The sequence below is a fragment of the Poecilia latipinna genome, unplaced genomic scaffold (assembly GCF_001443285.1).
Source record: "Poecilia latipinna isolate Pla-1442-1.1 unplaced genomic scaffold, P_latipinna-1.0 Scaffold924, whole genome shotgun sequence".
NCBI lineage: Eukaryota > Metazoa > Chordata > Actinopteri > Cyprinodontiformes > Poeciliidae > Poecilia > Poecilia latipinna.
In genome coordinates this window covers 201,308-216,242 of record NW_015113540.1, presented here as the reverse complement: position 1 = coordinate 216,242, position 14,935 = coordinate 201,308, and the positions used below count along the sequence as shown (strand labels likewise).

Here is a 14,935-nt window from a genome sequence, read left to right as displayed (position 1 = left end):
GATTAATCCAAGCCATCAGAGACTGACAGCATTATGGGGAAAAAAAGAAAATAAATGACACTGGCATGAAGGCCTTAAAGAGGATGTGACAGGTACAATCATTTGCATGAAAACAACATCACATCTGCCATTAGCCAAGCCATCATTTAGCTGTGTATAGTCCACAAAATATTATTATGCTTAACAGTTGTTTAAATCTAACTTCAAGTGCACAAGGAGATAGCTCACCAGATCATTATGAAAAACAAAAAATAAGCAAATATGCAAATCAAGTATGTGAGGAAACTTTAGCATCAACACTTTGAATCTGTATGAATTTACTAGTTTCTCACATCGTGTGGGATTTAGGCAAACTCTGCATTATATTTAGGACCCACAGCAGCATTTTTATCAAGGTAAGGTCTAGACTTTAACAGGGACAGTTTCCACACAATGATTCGTTTTTTCGTGCCAAAGGCTTGCTGCTGTTCTTTGGGCAATTATCCTGTCCTTAACTCAATTTTTGAGCCAAGCTTCCAACTGTCAGACAGCAGTTGACAGTTGTGTAACATTTGACTTAGAAGACATTGGCATACAGATCAGTTCCTGGTACTCTCCATGACCTCATTTTGAACAGCATATTCCTAGGTGAAACGCTAATGCGATGCATACATTACCTGATCTGGCTGTCTTTATATTAACGGACTGGAAGCCTCCGTTCAGTGCCGAAGTGTCAATGATGTCCGAGTCAAAGTCACGGTGCGTCTTGCGATATACAAAGAGCGCCACGATAGCAGAGATGAACAGGCACATAATCACGGCGATGACAATACCCACATAGAGAGCCACATCGTCTGTACTCGGGGCAGCTAGAGGAAACCAAAAGAGACACACCACATGTTAGACTTCCTTACTGTGAACTGGAGGCAAAAACATTCTGAAGAGGAAAGCAATGAGTGAAATAAAAGGATCCAGGGATATACAGCAATGCTGTAGAAGAGTAAAGTAAAACTAGGAATACTTTTGAAGGCTTTCAGGCTTTCTTAATGTTTACACCCCCTTCACGCTATCATTGAAACGCAGAGGACAACCGCTATAGGTTCCATTTCAAATGAAATGTTCAAGTCGCCCTCCAGCTGGTTTTATATGGTAATTTGTCTAGACAGAGATACAGAGAGATACAGAAACCTTTCATTAAAAAAAGAGTGGCTTGGAATCTTAAAACTTAATAGGGTTGTTAATTATTTTACAAGAGTCCCAACATCCTTTTTCAATTTGGCTGGCACTTTAATGGTGTTTCACTGAAAAAGTAATTCGTGAGTCATGTTTTAGAACAGAGGAAGGGACAGAAATTTTAAATTTTGAATAATGTGGAATGGAAAACGCATAACCCAATGCTTAAAGGAAGAAAGAATAAGGAAAAGAAAGGATTAAAGGGGTCCGGTTAGGAGAGCAAAGGATAAAGATGCGGAAATAATTGGAGAAAGTATGCTGCACTCAGAAAAAAGTCTTAAAATAAAGCACAAGAGCAGATGAGGAGTGAACATACAAAAATAGAACAAGCTGGCAGACAGGTTGGTGAATAAGATAAGAAATGAGTGGATAAAATGCAGAGCGGCGATTAAGAAAAAAAATAAGTGGAGCTCAATAAATCCTGAGTGGAAGAGAGAGAGAAAAATAAATCCTACATATTTAACATTAACATTATTGGAGTCTTACACTTTAAAGCAAAAGGTTCATAATCATGTCCTCTACAGCTCGTGGGAGGGGATTTGTGTGCCGCTATTAAGACGACGGAAAAGTATAGGAAACTCCTTTTAATCCACCCTTAAAGTTGAGTAGCAGATAAAAGGCTTTTAGCAACAAACAGCCCAAGTTATTTGCTGAAGGATTTGTTGTTGTCACACCGAAGCAAGTTCACAAAGCATGAACTTGATTATGCATGAGTGAACCCTTTGATGAGGCGCACAAGTATGATACACACAGAAACTTAAGAGTGTTGGTTAGTCATTTACCACTTGAGGGAGCTGTGAACCACTCTGACCGTCTCTGGGGGCCGTGCGGGTCATGCATAGCCTTCATTTACGCTGCTTCACAAGGAAGGACAAAGTCAAATCTGAGATGGCGATAATCTAATGTATGAGATTATCACCATCTCTTCTTGGATGTTTATTGATAAATGGCTTTGAATGAGAAGCATGTATAACAGCTAGATGTTGAAAATGAAGTTCTACTATCCACAATATCGTATGGGTACATGCTGGACAGGTCGCATTTCTTCACAGGGTTACACAGACACACAGGACAAAAACTCATGCAAACACTCCCTGTGATATCCCACCAATGGGAATGTTAGAGTAAACTATTAACGTAATATGAATGTTTTTGTACAGTGGGAGAAATACAGATTTTCTAAGAGATCTCACACATGCATTGGAAGACCAAAACCATCGAGGAAACACCCTCACTTTTGTCAGACTGCTTCAGGGCAGCTGTGGCTACAATCCAGTAGCTTGCCATCATGAGTGTGTGAGTGTGCCCTTTGAGATGTCAATTTGATATAAATATTATAAATACAATTACATTTTATCATATAATTAAACTGAATTAAATTTATTAAGATAACATGCATTAAGAATTACGAAAATATAAACTACTGTCTAATATTTAACTGTGTAAATTAAATGCATGACGCACATACACATTTTAAATACCTAACTTAATTAGAAATCTTCATATCCAGTCACCAATTATCTTCCAGTTCTCTTTGCTGTGAGGTCTTGGATTCCTCAACTGCAGCTGCATAAAGCTGTCCTATTATCAAAGTCCCTTCATCTGGCAGTAGGGAATAGAACTGCATAATCCTCTTAGGCCTCCAGTTTTTGATCTTAATTATAATAATCACCATCTCCTTATGGAATCTTTGTCATAATCCCACATTAACTTAAAGGTGTATAACTTTATAGCACACACAATATATGCCAGCTATAGGAAATACATGTTTTTCCCCTCCCAAGCAGATTTTCCATTGAATGATTTGGCAAACTTCTGTCTGTTTCCATATATTTGGTTTGGAGATGAATAAAAAAGACGTCCCATGTGGGCTCCTACCTGCATGAGTAAACTACCTACAACTGCAAGAAATATATTTATTTAATGTTCATTTTGCTTTACATCGTCTCCCTTCCTTTTATTTTAATCTTTGGTGCATTTCTTCTGTTGCTTTAAACTTACAGGTAAACAATACAACATAAACTAACCTATGGCATCTGTAAATGGTGCACAGCAAAAAACAATATTGCATGGGTCATTTTCTCATATTGATCTCATTACTTCTTAGTAATATCTTACTGAGCAGCTCACATGCCATGCAAAAAAGCTACAATGTTTCTGTGAATCATATTGAAATATCTCAGTGATTGTGTAATGTAGCAGGGTTAATATAAAACAATAAAATGTTATTTAATTTAATTCAATTTGGTGATACAAGGAGATTTTTGGTCATCTCACTGGGGTGCTGGACTCATGCCTTCATCTATTATTTGAAAACCTAGGCATTATTTGATAAGTACTTTTGAATAACTAAGACTGAACAGTATTGGTTATTTTGTCAAAAGAGTGCTGCCCCGACTTGGTCATTTTTTTTTTTAGAAAACTTACTAGTTTATAATTAATTGTTTTAGACAACTGTTATAATTATTAATAGCCAAAACCTGACTCCTGTAAAAGCACAACACTGTCATTGTGTGGCCTACTGACCCAAAGTGAGAGACCGTTTAAAGGCTCAGGAAACCTTTGCAGAAATTTAGAGGTAATTAGCTCATTAGGGTATGACACCATGAGTTTCCTTAATGACCTTTTTCACTTTATTCTAATTTTCTGACACACTGAATTTTTTTTTTTTTTTTGGGTTGGGAGAGCTGTTGCCTTGCCGCAAAAAGGTTCTGGGTTCAATTCCCGGCCCCAGTCTTTCTGCATGCGTGGGTTTTCTCCAGGTTCTCTGGTTTCCTCCCACAGTCCAAAAACATGTCAGGTTAATTGGCCTCTCCAAATTGCCCTTAGGTGTGAAGGTGAGTGTGTGTCTGGAGATAGGCACCAGCAACCCTCCCAACCCCACTGAGGGGCAAGAGTGTAAAGGAAATGGATAGATGGATGGATCAGTCTCTGCAAGCCATAATAATCAAATTTTTTAGATGTACTGGTATGTAGCAAGACTTTGTGTTTTAAAAATGTGATCCATTTCAGACTCACACGATGCATGATTTTTGTTTTGCCAACATTTGCAAAAAGTTACAAATCAATGGAACAGAACCTGAAGGGCTTAAAATTAAACAGTGTTGACTTTTACAAAGAAAGACTTGTGGGTTGATGAGACATGTCATTTCTTTCGCAGAGATAGTCAGTTTTACTAATAACAGTTTTACTCCATACTCCTCAGTGAGAAGGCTAAGCATTGCCTTTGTGTGTTATTAGAGCTCAATGAATTCTAATATTTTCTGTTTCACCAGCGCTGGTGCAGTCAGCGCAGGTAAATAAGTTACTGTCACAATGATTTGTGATAGAATGAAATGTCTGGCTGTTAGCAATTTACCTTATCTTGTAAAAATATCCTGAAATCAGGAATAGTATAACTGTTCCTGTGTGTATGTGAGGAACCGCTGTCTGTATATTCATATATTCACAGACCAGAGCACGTAAGAATTTGCAAAAAGGATATGCTCTCTTTCACACGCACTTGATTACACATACGGGCTATGAAAGCAGAAGCCCCCAGCTCACCCTCTCAGTTAGTAGCAATCACTATCTATCGATTGTCTGAGCTTTTTGTCATTCTCTGAGTCTGTTCAATCTACCACGGAGAGGATTTAAACAAGGGGGGGCAAGGATAACTCAGATTAGCTCGTTTCTATCTTCTATGTGATTCACATCCAGAACTGCAGAACTTCAGACAATCACTATCTGACTCTCATTAAACTGCCTTTTTAATCTTCTTTGGCGCAAACATGCAATCACCATCCAAACAAGCATCTCTGGTAGGCGTATCTACCTATAAAGTGACTAATAGGGTTAAATTCAAAACAGAGTACGCAAGAACACAAACATTTGGAAATGTATCTGTATTTACCTTACATGGTGAATTTTGGGGGAATATGTCAATACCAAGCAATAATTGTCAATCAACTGCAACCTGAGTTCATATTTACAGTGCATCCGGAAAGAATTCACAGTGCTTCAGTAATCCACATTTTGCTTTGTTACAGCCTTGTTCCAAATTGGATTAAATTAATCCCTTTCCTCAAAATTCCACACACAAGAACCCCGTGATGACAATGTGAAAAAAACACTGCTACCAATACCACACTTTACTGTAGGGATGGTATTGGCCTGGTGAGGAGCTGTACCTGATTTTCTCCAAACATGAAACCAGGCATTTACGTCAAAGAGTTCAATGAGACATATACTGATGTCTCATCACATCAGAGAATTTTGTTTCTCATGATCTGATTGTTTTCAACTGCTGCCCACAAACATGAGTTCTAAAATATGAGCCAATTCCCTCTGCTCAATGAATAAAGTTCATCCTCATCAGTTTTTCACCCTATCCGTTTTGATCTAAGATCATTTTCAACTGCCTCAAATTTTTTATTTTTTTTCGAAAACATTAAATACGCAGTCGGATACCGAGGCACATATGCATATATACACACACCGTATTTAGTTTTTGCAGTGGAAATATTCTATAAAACGCCCCGTGAAAGCACTGACTTCACTTCTGGAAGTGTATGTGAGGAAGGTGCTGTCACAGGAACCTGCTGAGCTCAATGAGACTTCAGTGTGGGAATCAATATTTGGGAATGATCCACAGACCTCCATGTGGTCAAGGTGGTTGTCAAACTGTGGAAGCACCACTGTACTGTTGGAGGGAAAAATACCTTTACAGTTCATGTAGCCTATTAGTGAAGCATTAAAGACATAATGAAGCAATTCAGAATGCATTATAAACAAGAAACCATCAAAATGCAACATTTTGCTAGAGGTTAATATCAACTTGTCCTTTACTCATACAGTTTATAAATTTGTGATGTACAGTCATTCGGTCACTTTCAGTGAGTTTGAAGATGAAAGGGTTGTTGGTGCCAGACAGGCTGATGGTCTGCTTTGTACAGAAACTGCTGATCTGATGAAATTTTCATGAACAAGCATGTCTCTAGTTCATAGCAAAAGATCCAAAATAGATAAAATATTCAATAAGCTGCAGTTTTGTGGATGTTGTCTTGGTGTTGACAGAAATGAGATAGTGATTAAAATCTACATCAGAAGTAGGAAAAAAATAAGAGTGAAAGTCGATTTAAGTGGGTAGAGGGTAGCCAGGTTTTAATGCACTGAGCTTGCAGCTCCATAACCTAGAGTCAGATGTTGCATGCAAGCAGTCCTTGGTGATATTGCACTGGTGGATATTGTAGCGGCTTTAGCTATATACAAGTTATGTGGAAAACCTTCTTTGAAAGTACAATACATCAAACCTTTAAGCAGAACAGCTATGGCAGCAGAAGACCACACCAGGGATGACTGAATTCAGTTCAATTCAAATTCAAAAATACTTTATTGATCCCAAAGGAAAATGAAATCTCTTAAACTAAGACTCCTTAAACTAAGAAAAATAAACTAAGGCTACAATTCACACAAGACCATGAAACATGGACAAGAACAGAATGGAAAACATTGTCTGGTCCTGATTTCAAAATGAATAGTCAAATGGTAAGGAGGAAAATTAGCATAAACATGACAGTGTCAATTCACCCTCTCTTACGCCAGTGGTTGAGACTATAGGAGGTTCTGCAGGATATTTTCTTGGCACAGTTTGTACCTCTTAGTAAGAACTGAGCCTTGTTTAAATCCCGCTCTCTACCTTAATATTGCTGCTAAACTAGTCTATCCCTTTATGACCACAGCGTATTCTTTTTCTGATGGCGACCTGTATCAGGAAAACGAACGTCATACGCTCAAATCATATCAACTGGATTCTTGAACAGCGAACCTTCAGAGTAACCAAATCTGTTTCTAATTGGTTGTTTTGGGACATAGTGTAATGAAAAAAAAGATTTGCACAATGGATGTTTCCCTTGATAATCTCCAGTAACCATGTGGTGCTATGACACTGATATGAACCAAAAGTTTTGATAAATCTTTCTGAATCTGCATTACAAAAAGTATTCTTAATGGAAAAAGTGGTCCAGCATAGTATAAGCAAGGTATGAGTTTGAGAACAAGCTTTGTAAGAGAATAATGGTCCATTCTGAACAATAAATAGAAAACAAAGCTTGCAGTGACTTTCTAAGTTCAGTAAGACTTCACAAGTGGGATCAATATTTGCGATTGATCCACAGACCTTCTTCTGGTCAGGTCAAACTGTGGAAGCACCATAATAAAGTTTCAATCTGGGGAAAAAAACAAAAAAAAACACACACAAAAAAAAAAAAAACTATGGTCTTGTGCAGCACTCCTCTGTAGTAGGAAAGATATAATCAACCACTTAAGACTTCATTAGAAATAAAAAACAAGAATAAAGAAAATCCTTCTGGCATCTTTACTTTTGGATGGTTTCAACTTGCATTCTAAGCATTGAGTGAGACATACTAGAAATATATTTGGGGCCTCAGAAACAAGAAGAGACTTTGCCAAATGTATTGCAGCTGCTGAACTATGGAGAATTATTTGCACTAAGATAAATGTCTAACTAATAAAACTGAAAAGGTAAATGTAATCACAATTACAACACATCATTCTGACGAGAGATGCTTTATATAACAGAAACAGAATGACACACTATTGAATGAGCTGTGCCTGTTTCTGTATTATTTGTATTCTGCATCTATCAGCTCAACACTGTTAATTTTGCAAAACCTTCTATTATAGCGAAACTGTGTCGACAGACAGCTCTTGCAATAACATATTCAAGACACTCAAGGCTTTGAAGATCCAAAAAAATGCTCTTCTCCAATGAGAGCAGTCAGAATGAAAGGCAGAGATCTTTTTCCTCTTGCACCTCTCACTCTCTGTCTTGTTCTCAGTTTGAGGTAATTTTCTCTCATTGTGTCAGAAGGAAAAGACAGGTGATGGAAGGCAGGGAAGACCACTAGAAAAAATACAAAGGGCACCACGAATAGTGGTATCAGGGACAGTTATAGTTAATATATTTTTTTTAAAATCCTATCAAAATTTCTCACTCTATATGAAACCTATAAAGACAATTTCAAAATTCACAATTTAGACTCGACACCATCATAATCTCTCTAAGAGAGAATCCACGTCCGACACATTTGGTCAGCTTTAAATGAACCAGAGATCGTTAGCCCTTGCAGCGCACATGTAGTACCACCGTTCCAAAATTAGAAATATTACATTGATTCAAATTGGTGCTGCAGTTGTAATAACAGCACAAATGTGCACAAGAGAAATGCAACAAAAACTTCCAAAGTTTGTTTATCTGGGTCTGTGATCTGTTCCACTCTCCTCCTTCCTGTCCAATGGGAGCAATTATCATCACCAGCATGGCTTTGTTTACAAATTATAGTCCGCTTGCCAAAAAACCAAACCGCACCAAACAACAGGTTGTATTTTAATGCACGGCACTTTGTATCAACTGTGGTTGTTTTAAAGTGCTTTATAAATAAAGTTGGTATGGTATGGTAACAAAAACAAAAAAAAGTCAGCTTTTGGTCCAGACTATAAAAACAGACCAAAGGACTTTCCTGGTGTGACTACACCTTAATATGCTGTAGCTGGACAAATCAAGAGGATATGTGCACACCTGCAGCCATTTCAGTGTATATTATAGACCCATTTTAGCTTCATGCAAAGCTCTTAAACACAACACATCAAAGTTTTGGCTATACTGATGTAAAATTGGAAACTCTGTAAAAAAATAATTAAAAAAATAAATAAATCACAGCTGCAACAAACTTGCATATAGAGATTCAAGCTAACTGGTACTGGATTCATAGCTGAGACAGAAGGAAAGACAGCAGAATTGATTAGCGGAGTATAAGTTTTTAAAATGTAAGTGCAACAATAAAATAAAAACAAAAGGTGACTGCTCACAGAATGAGATGGCTACATGAAGAAAACTAAAATAAAAGAAAGATAGATTATTGTAAAACATAAAACATCAACTTACATGGAATTCCCAAAGCACTCTGTTCTTTGGGCTCAATGGACTTCTGAAACAATGAACCTTGGGACAGGAAAAGAAACGAATGGTGGAATGAGACAAATGAATAAAAAAGGACAACAGAAATAAAGTAAATGAAATCAAATGAAACAAACATGAAAGAACAGAGAAATATAAATGGCAGTATTTCCTGCCATGTCAGTTTAGTTGTCCAAAAATTGATATCCAAAAGGTTTGCAGAAAAGCTTCTTAGACCACAAAATGAAAAAAAAAAAAAGATTCAGAAACCACACATGCAAAACATGGGTTATCTGGAGTGGTCCACTTGGTTGAAGGTTTTTGACAGATTAACTTTTGATGCACTGATGTATGATTGAAGAGTTGGTATATAATTGATATAAAGCTCCATAACAACATGGTGCACTTAAAAGCTTCTTGGCAGAACACCTGACTAAAGAAAACACAGTGATTCAGCACTATAAAGAAAGATATACTGACAAGGTTAAGTGGGGTGATAACCATATACTCTATAAACAAACTGTTACACTTGTAAACTTGACAGGTAGTACGTGCCATTTTATTTTAAATGCTCAGGTGAGGTGGGAAGCTTTAGCCATAATTTTAGATGTCTGCTTTAAGCAGTTTGACTTGTTTTGGTGTGATTACATTGCATTTAAAGATAATTTATATGACAGAAATAGGCCACACTTTGTTACTTTATGACAAAAATCAAAAATAACTGTAAAGACAAAAAAAGTACATATATATATATATATATATATATATATATATATATATATATATATATATATATATATATATATATATATATCAAAGAGGCTTAATCTTTAAACTGTGGCATACATTTGTGTTTTACTTCAACACTCCTAAATAGAAACAAATTCAATAAATAGGCTTTAAAAGTCTAATATAATTGGCAAATAGAGTCCAAATGTAAACTGTTTTGTGGTGGCCTCAGAGGTTTCTTTGAAAATAAAAAAATGTGAACAAACAACTTGATGTGGATAAAATAGCACAGCACACAGGTCCAGATTATAGCTCTAAAACAGGTTAAAACAGGGTTGGTATGGTTTATAATTGACATAAAGCTGTTTAGGGTTGGTCAACTTGGTTTAGTATTCCCATAGTGGCTTGTGCTAAATTAACTTTCTGGAGCACCTAAATTTTATTTGTAATTGATTCGTAGTTGATTTTTACTGCCCTCCATGAATGCTTGGCCTAAGTATCCATTTTTTTACTTTTGGAAGATCCTCCTGTTGACCAGAATTATTGAAACCTTTTCTGACGGCTCAAAGCTTTACTTGAAACCTGCATCTGCCTCTTGACTGGGTCCTTCAAAACCCCACTTTATGACAGTGGCTTCAACTTCCAAAGCGTTAAACATCCCACAAAGCACTGAATAACCCTAAAATGGAAATGGAAAATAAATCCAAGGAATTTATATATTCTACTCCCTCCTTTCACTATGCACAACTGTGAGCCAGTTTAGTTTGAGAATGCAACATGAGGAAATAAATGTGCAGGTTTTGCAAGGATCCATGCAAGCTAAGCAAGGAAAAATATCCTTTATCAGACTTTTTATATAAGAAAACACAAGTAACAGCAAAGATAGGACTCATAATAAAAAAAATGCAATGACTATAAAAAAATGAATTAGTAATTCAAGCAACAAGCTGGGAGGAAGATTTGTTGCTGTAATTTTTGTCATACAACTGTGCATCCAAAAACCAATAATGAAAACACAGTACTTGTAAAATGAAGCATAGATGATTAAATGACCGCATACACAAGAGATGTTTAAACAAAGAGACAAGCCCAAATGAGACCAAAGCATTAAAAAAAAAAAAAAAAAAAGGAAAAAGTTGCTGTCATGCCATGCAGAAAACATTGCTAAAAGACCGCAATGGGAGGAAACAAAATTGGAATAAGTAGAGCTTTTCAGGAACGGAGATGGATTGTTTGTTGCTGTGCAGTACCTGCTGATAGTTTCGCATGAGAAAAGGAAAACACAATGTATTGTTTCATCCAAATTCAAAAGTTACATAACTGTGAGCATCTCTGGTGATTACTGTGGTTTTAGAGGCTGTGCTGGAGATCAAATTTGTTCTGGTGAAACTGTTGTGCTGCATGTATATTCATGGACAGGAACACAGTTTGGCAGGAAAATGTCATGGTCTCCAGGATGACCTGCTGGAGCTCAGAGTGCATCTCATCCAAGAATTGTGATCAATGTGTCAGATAAAAGTCAACAAGTTAAAACATGAGAGAGAAAACAACTGGTAAAGAAAATCTTGAAGTCAAACACACACGCTCACACACACATGCATACAAGCTCACACGGGGATATCTCTCACATAAACACATCAACACAAAGATAAAAGGATTTGCAGGGCAAAAGTGAGGGCAAATGGATTTCTACCTCACAGAGTTCAAGCATACAACTTTTAGAGGAAGAAGGCAGCAAAAGACGATGGAGCTCACAAATCCGGAGGGGGAGGTGCAGGAGGAGAGGGGAGAGAGAGAGAGAGAAGAAAACGAGGGAGAAGTGCTTCTGAGCACAAAGTCAATTATAGAGCACACTATCTAAAACATTAAATCCCCCACTAAATTGACAGTGCCTTATCAGTTCATTCAAACCCCTAACACTTACAGTTTAACTGGGTATTTTTAACACCAATGGGAAAGGATTGCCGCACATACTGGGAGTTTTTTTTTTTCCTGTCTTTGTAAAGGCTACAATCCAAAAGAACAATCTTTCATAAACTGAATGGATTTATGTCACAAGATTTACCTTATGCCTTTCAAATATACTGTAAATACACTATAAAAACGCTGTGCATGCAGGAACTCCCTCTAATAGCCACAGACAGTGCAGCCCATACATTGAGACAGCATGCTTCATGGATTCCTGTTATTGCTACAAGAAACAGTTGAAACATTAGTGCTGACATAAAACCACAACTGTGCAGTCATTTTAGAGGCAGGAAATCAATCAGGGGAAATGAGCCGAAATCTATACCTCTTTGGGTTTTATGCCAGATTCTGTGACCACATACTTCACAGGTTGCAGGAAATGGATGGATTGGAGACGTGATATGCAATACAGCAGGCTCAGTGTAGGCAAGGGTGCATATACAGTAAATTACGTCAATACTGTGCTAAAGAATATATTTATTTAGGAATAGCATTGCATTATTATTTAAATATATATGTCATGGCATGTTTCCTGATTGCATATGGGAGAAAATCCCTTAATGTAGCAGGTGGGGTCATCCCGGCAGACACACAACAGGATGTGGAATAATGGAATTAATAATGGGAAAACTTAGAGAGAAATGAGGAAAATAAGAATGGGAGCAAGGACAAAAGCAACAGTACATTCAGCAGCGAGTGAAAGAAACCACAGAGCTTAAATATTATGGAGTGGCTTGCAAGCCAGGTTTGTACAATCAATGAATCCAGTACAGCTGGAGAAGAAATCTAGGCAAGGTACCGAGGGAAGCAGAATAATGGGCACAGGAGAAAACTGAATGGAAACAGCAAAATGATCCAAACACAAGAAAAATCAAAAACACAAACAGTTGTGGATCATGAGTGGAAAGTAAGATAGAAAATCAAAACAGTTATGAAAAACTCACAAGAAGCTTTTCTAGAAGAGAAAGTAGGAGAATGCCCTGTTTGGAGGGCAAATGTATGCAAGCAAGAACCTGCATAGAGATTCTGCATGTCAGCCAGAAGGCGAAGCCCTGGGGAACAACGTGGATGTAGGAGGAAGTGTCAACTGTGGACCAGTGAGTCCAACAGGAAGTTCTCAGAGTTGGACCTAGAGACCAGAAGGTTGGAGCTCACATGAAACCCCCTCTCCCCCCCATGAGGGACAACTCAGAACCAGGACAGGTCCACCTGGATGTCCTAGTTAAAGAACTCGACAACAGGAACATGCAGAAAAACTCGAATACCCTTGCAGAACTCAGGAACAGAAACATGAAGTGATGACATACGTGTTGGTGGTTGTGGATGAAACGGCAGCAGCTTGAGGTGAGAAGCAAGCTCAAGAACTTGGACAGGACAATGAGTGGGCTCAGTTGCTTCATGGTGACAAGGTGTGGGTTCAGGTTGTCTGAGGCATCAGAAGCGGACCCTAGCCCCCAGAGCCAGGTGACACACCGGTGCTTTGACAGGAGGAGCAGGACTGTAGGCATTGGCCATGCCCGGTGAATAAAGAGTGGTGGTGATTTGGTGATGATGACCACTATGGTGAGTGTGACACACAGGGTTAGGATGCTGAAACCACAGGAGCAGAGACTTAGGCTCTGATGCTGCTGCCAAAAGGTTCAGATCAGCCACCGAAAGCCCAAGCAGAAACCAAAGAGCAGGCCATGGATGTAACTGTACTGTGGTGCGATTCCAGGTGGAGAAATAGCCATTCTTAAAGCCCAGAAAGTGATAATTCAGTAAAGTCTTGAGAATGACACATACTTTTTATCAGGCTTGCACCAAAAATACTAAAAAAAAAAAAACATGAGACATTTTGACTTCTCTCACTCGGTCCCTTGTTTTACTGGGTTCTTCGGTCACGCTGTTGTTGAGGAGAGCCAAAATGGAAAGAGAGGGAAAACTGTGTGGATTTAATTGGAAAACGTACAGAAAAAACACAAAGAAAATGCATTGGAAATTGTCTTCTTATTGTTGGGTCCCTAAAAGCTGAAAAACTTGCTACATATTTAGATTTAAAAACACTTAAAAATTAGAATAACGGACATTAAATATAGAATGTTTAGAAAGATGAAGAATTTCTGTTTTCATGTTATTTTTTTTTATTTCTCACTCTTTCTAACTTCCACACCTTCCTCTCCTACCCTCTTGATATGCCTGTCTGCCAATTATTCTGAGCACATGGAGCAACAGGCACTGCTCCCACAAGTCAACAAAAATAATTGCCTCCACCTTGGAAAAAAACTGCTGCTGTTAAATTGTGCCCATTATGACTCAGCACACATTTTCCCATGCAGGTTTTTAAATTTACTGATGTTGGAAGTGACTAAGTTGTGGATGACAATTCCACATCGTTATCTGTCATTACTTTAATACCAAACCGCTGTTTTTGACTTGAGTAAGGGATGAGAAAGTGGGAAGATTAAACTTAATATTGTCATTCAGAAACCCTCTTGCATTGTTGTTCTATTTGGTGACTCAACTACAGTGAGCAAAGGAGACGCAAGCACACAGTGGGGCAAAAAAGCAAACGACAACTGAAGGGAAGAGCAAGAAGTAAGACGTCTCAGGAAAGAGAAATAAAATCCATTTTGACAATATGTTTATGAGACAGAAAGCAATGGAAAGCTAGTGACTGTAGGAGAAAAGTGAGCTGACACGTGTGCAGGTAATGAGGAAAGAAGGTAGAAGGCGTTTGAGAATTAAACAAGAAATTAAGTCTCAACATATGAGAAGGCTACCTCTTCTACAATTAGCACAGACGAAATAAAAAAGACTGGAATATGGTGGCATTTACAAGTAATATATTTAAAAAGGGAAGATCAGAACATCACTAATCCTCCTGCAGTCTTAGCGTGACGCTCAGGAGAGCAGCAAATGCCACAGACAGACAGTGGGGGAGCGACGAGGGGCTTTCCCGTCAGACCGTCAGTTTCCGAAAACACTGTTATGTGTAGCCACCTGCGTTCCCAAACGTCAACCATCGCATTCAGTTGTATTTGTCCAGTTCTCAAAAAAAAAAAAAAAAAAAAAAAAAAAAAAAAAAAA

The 14,935-nt window shown here is 37.9% G+C and overlaps 1 protein-coding gene across 3 annotated transcripts in view; it reads right to left on the bottom strand.

Annotated features, from left to right (window-relative positions):
- The window catches only part of LOC106957660 (netrin receptor UNC5C-like), a 208,741-nt gene that overhangs the window by 24,423 nt on the left and 169,383 nt on the right, over nucleotides 1–14,935 (bottom strand). For 2 of the 3 annotated variants that reach the window (XM_015049073.1, XM_015049071.1), the window contains exons 8-9: nucleotides 9,158–9,214; nucleotides 657–848 (exon numbers count right to left, since the gene is read on the bottom strand). In XM_015049073.1, coding sequence (XP_014904559.1) covers nucleotides 657–848; nucleotides 9,158–9,214 — 249 coding nt within the window. The remainder of the gene's footprint in view (nucleotides 1–656; nucleotides 849–9,157; nucleotides 9,215–14,935) is intronic. The other variant, XM_015049072.1, reaches the window with a different exon arrangement.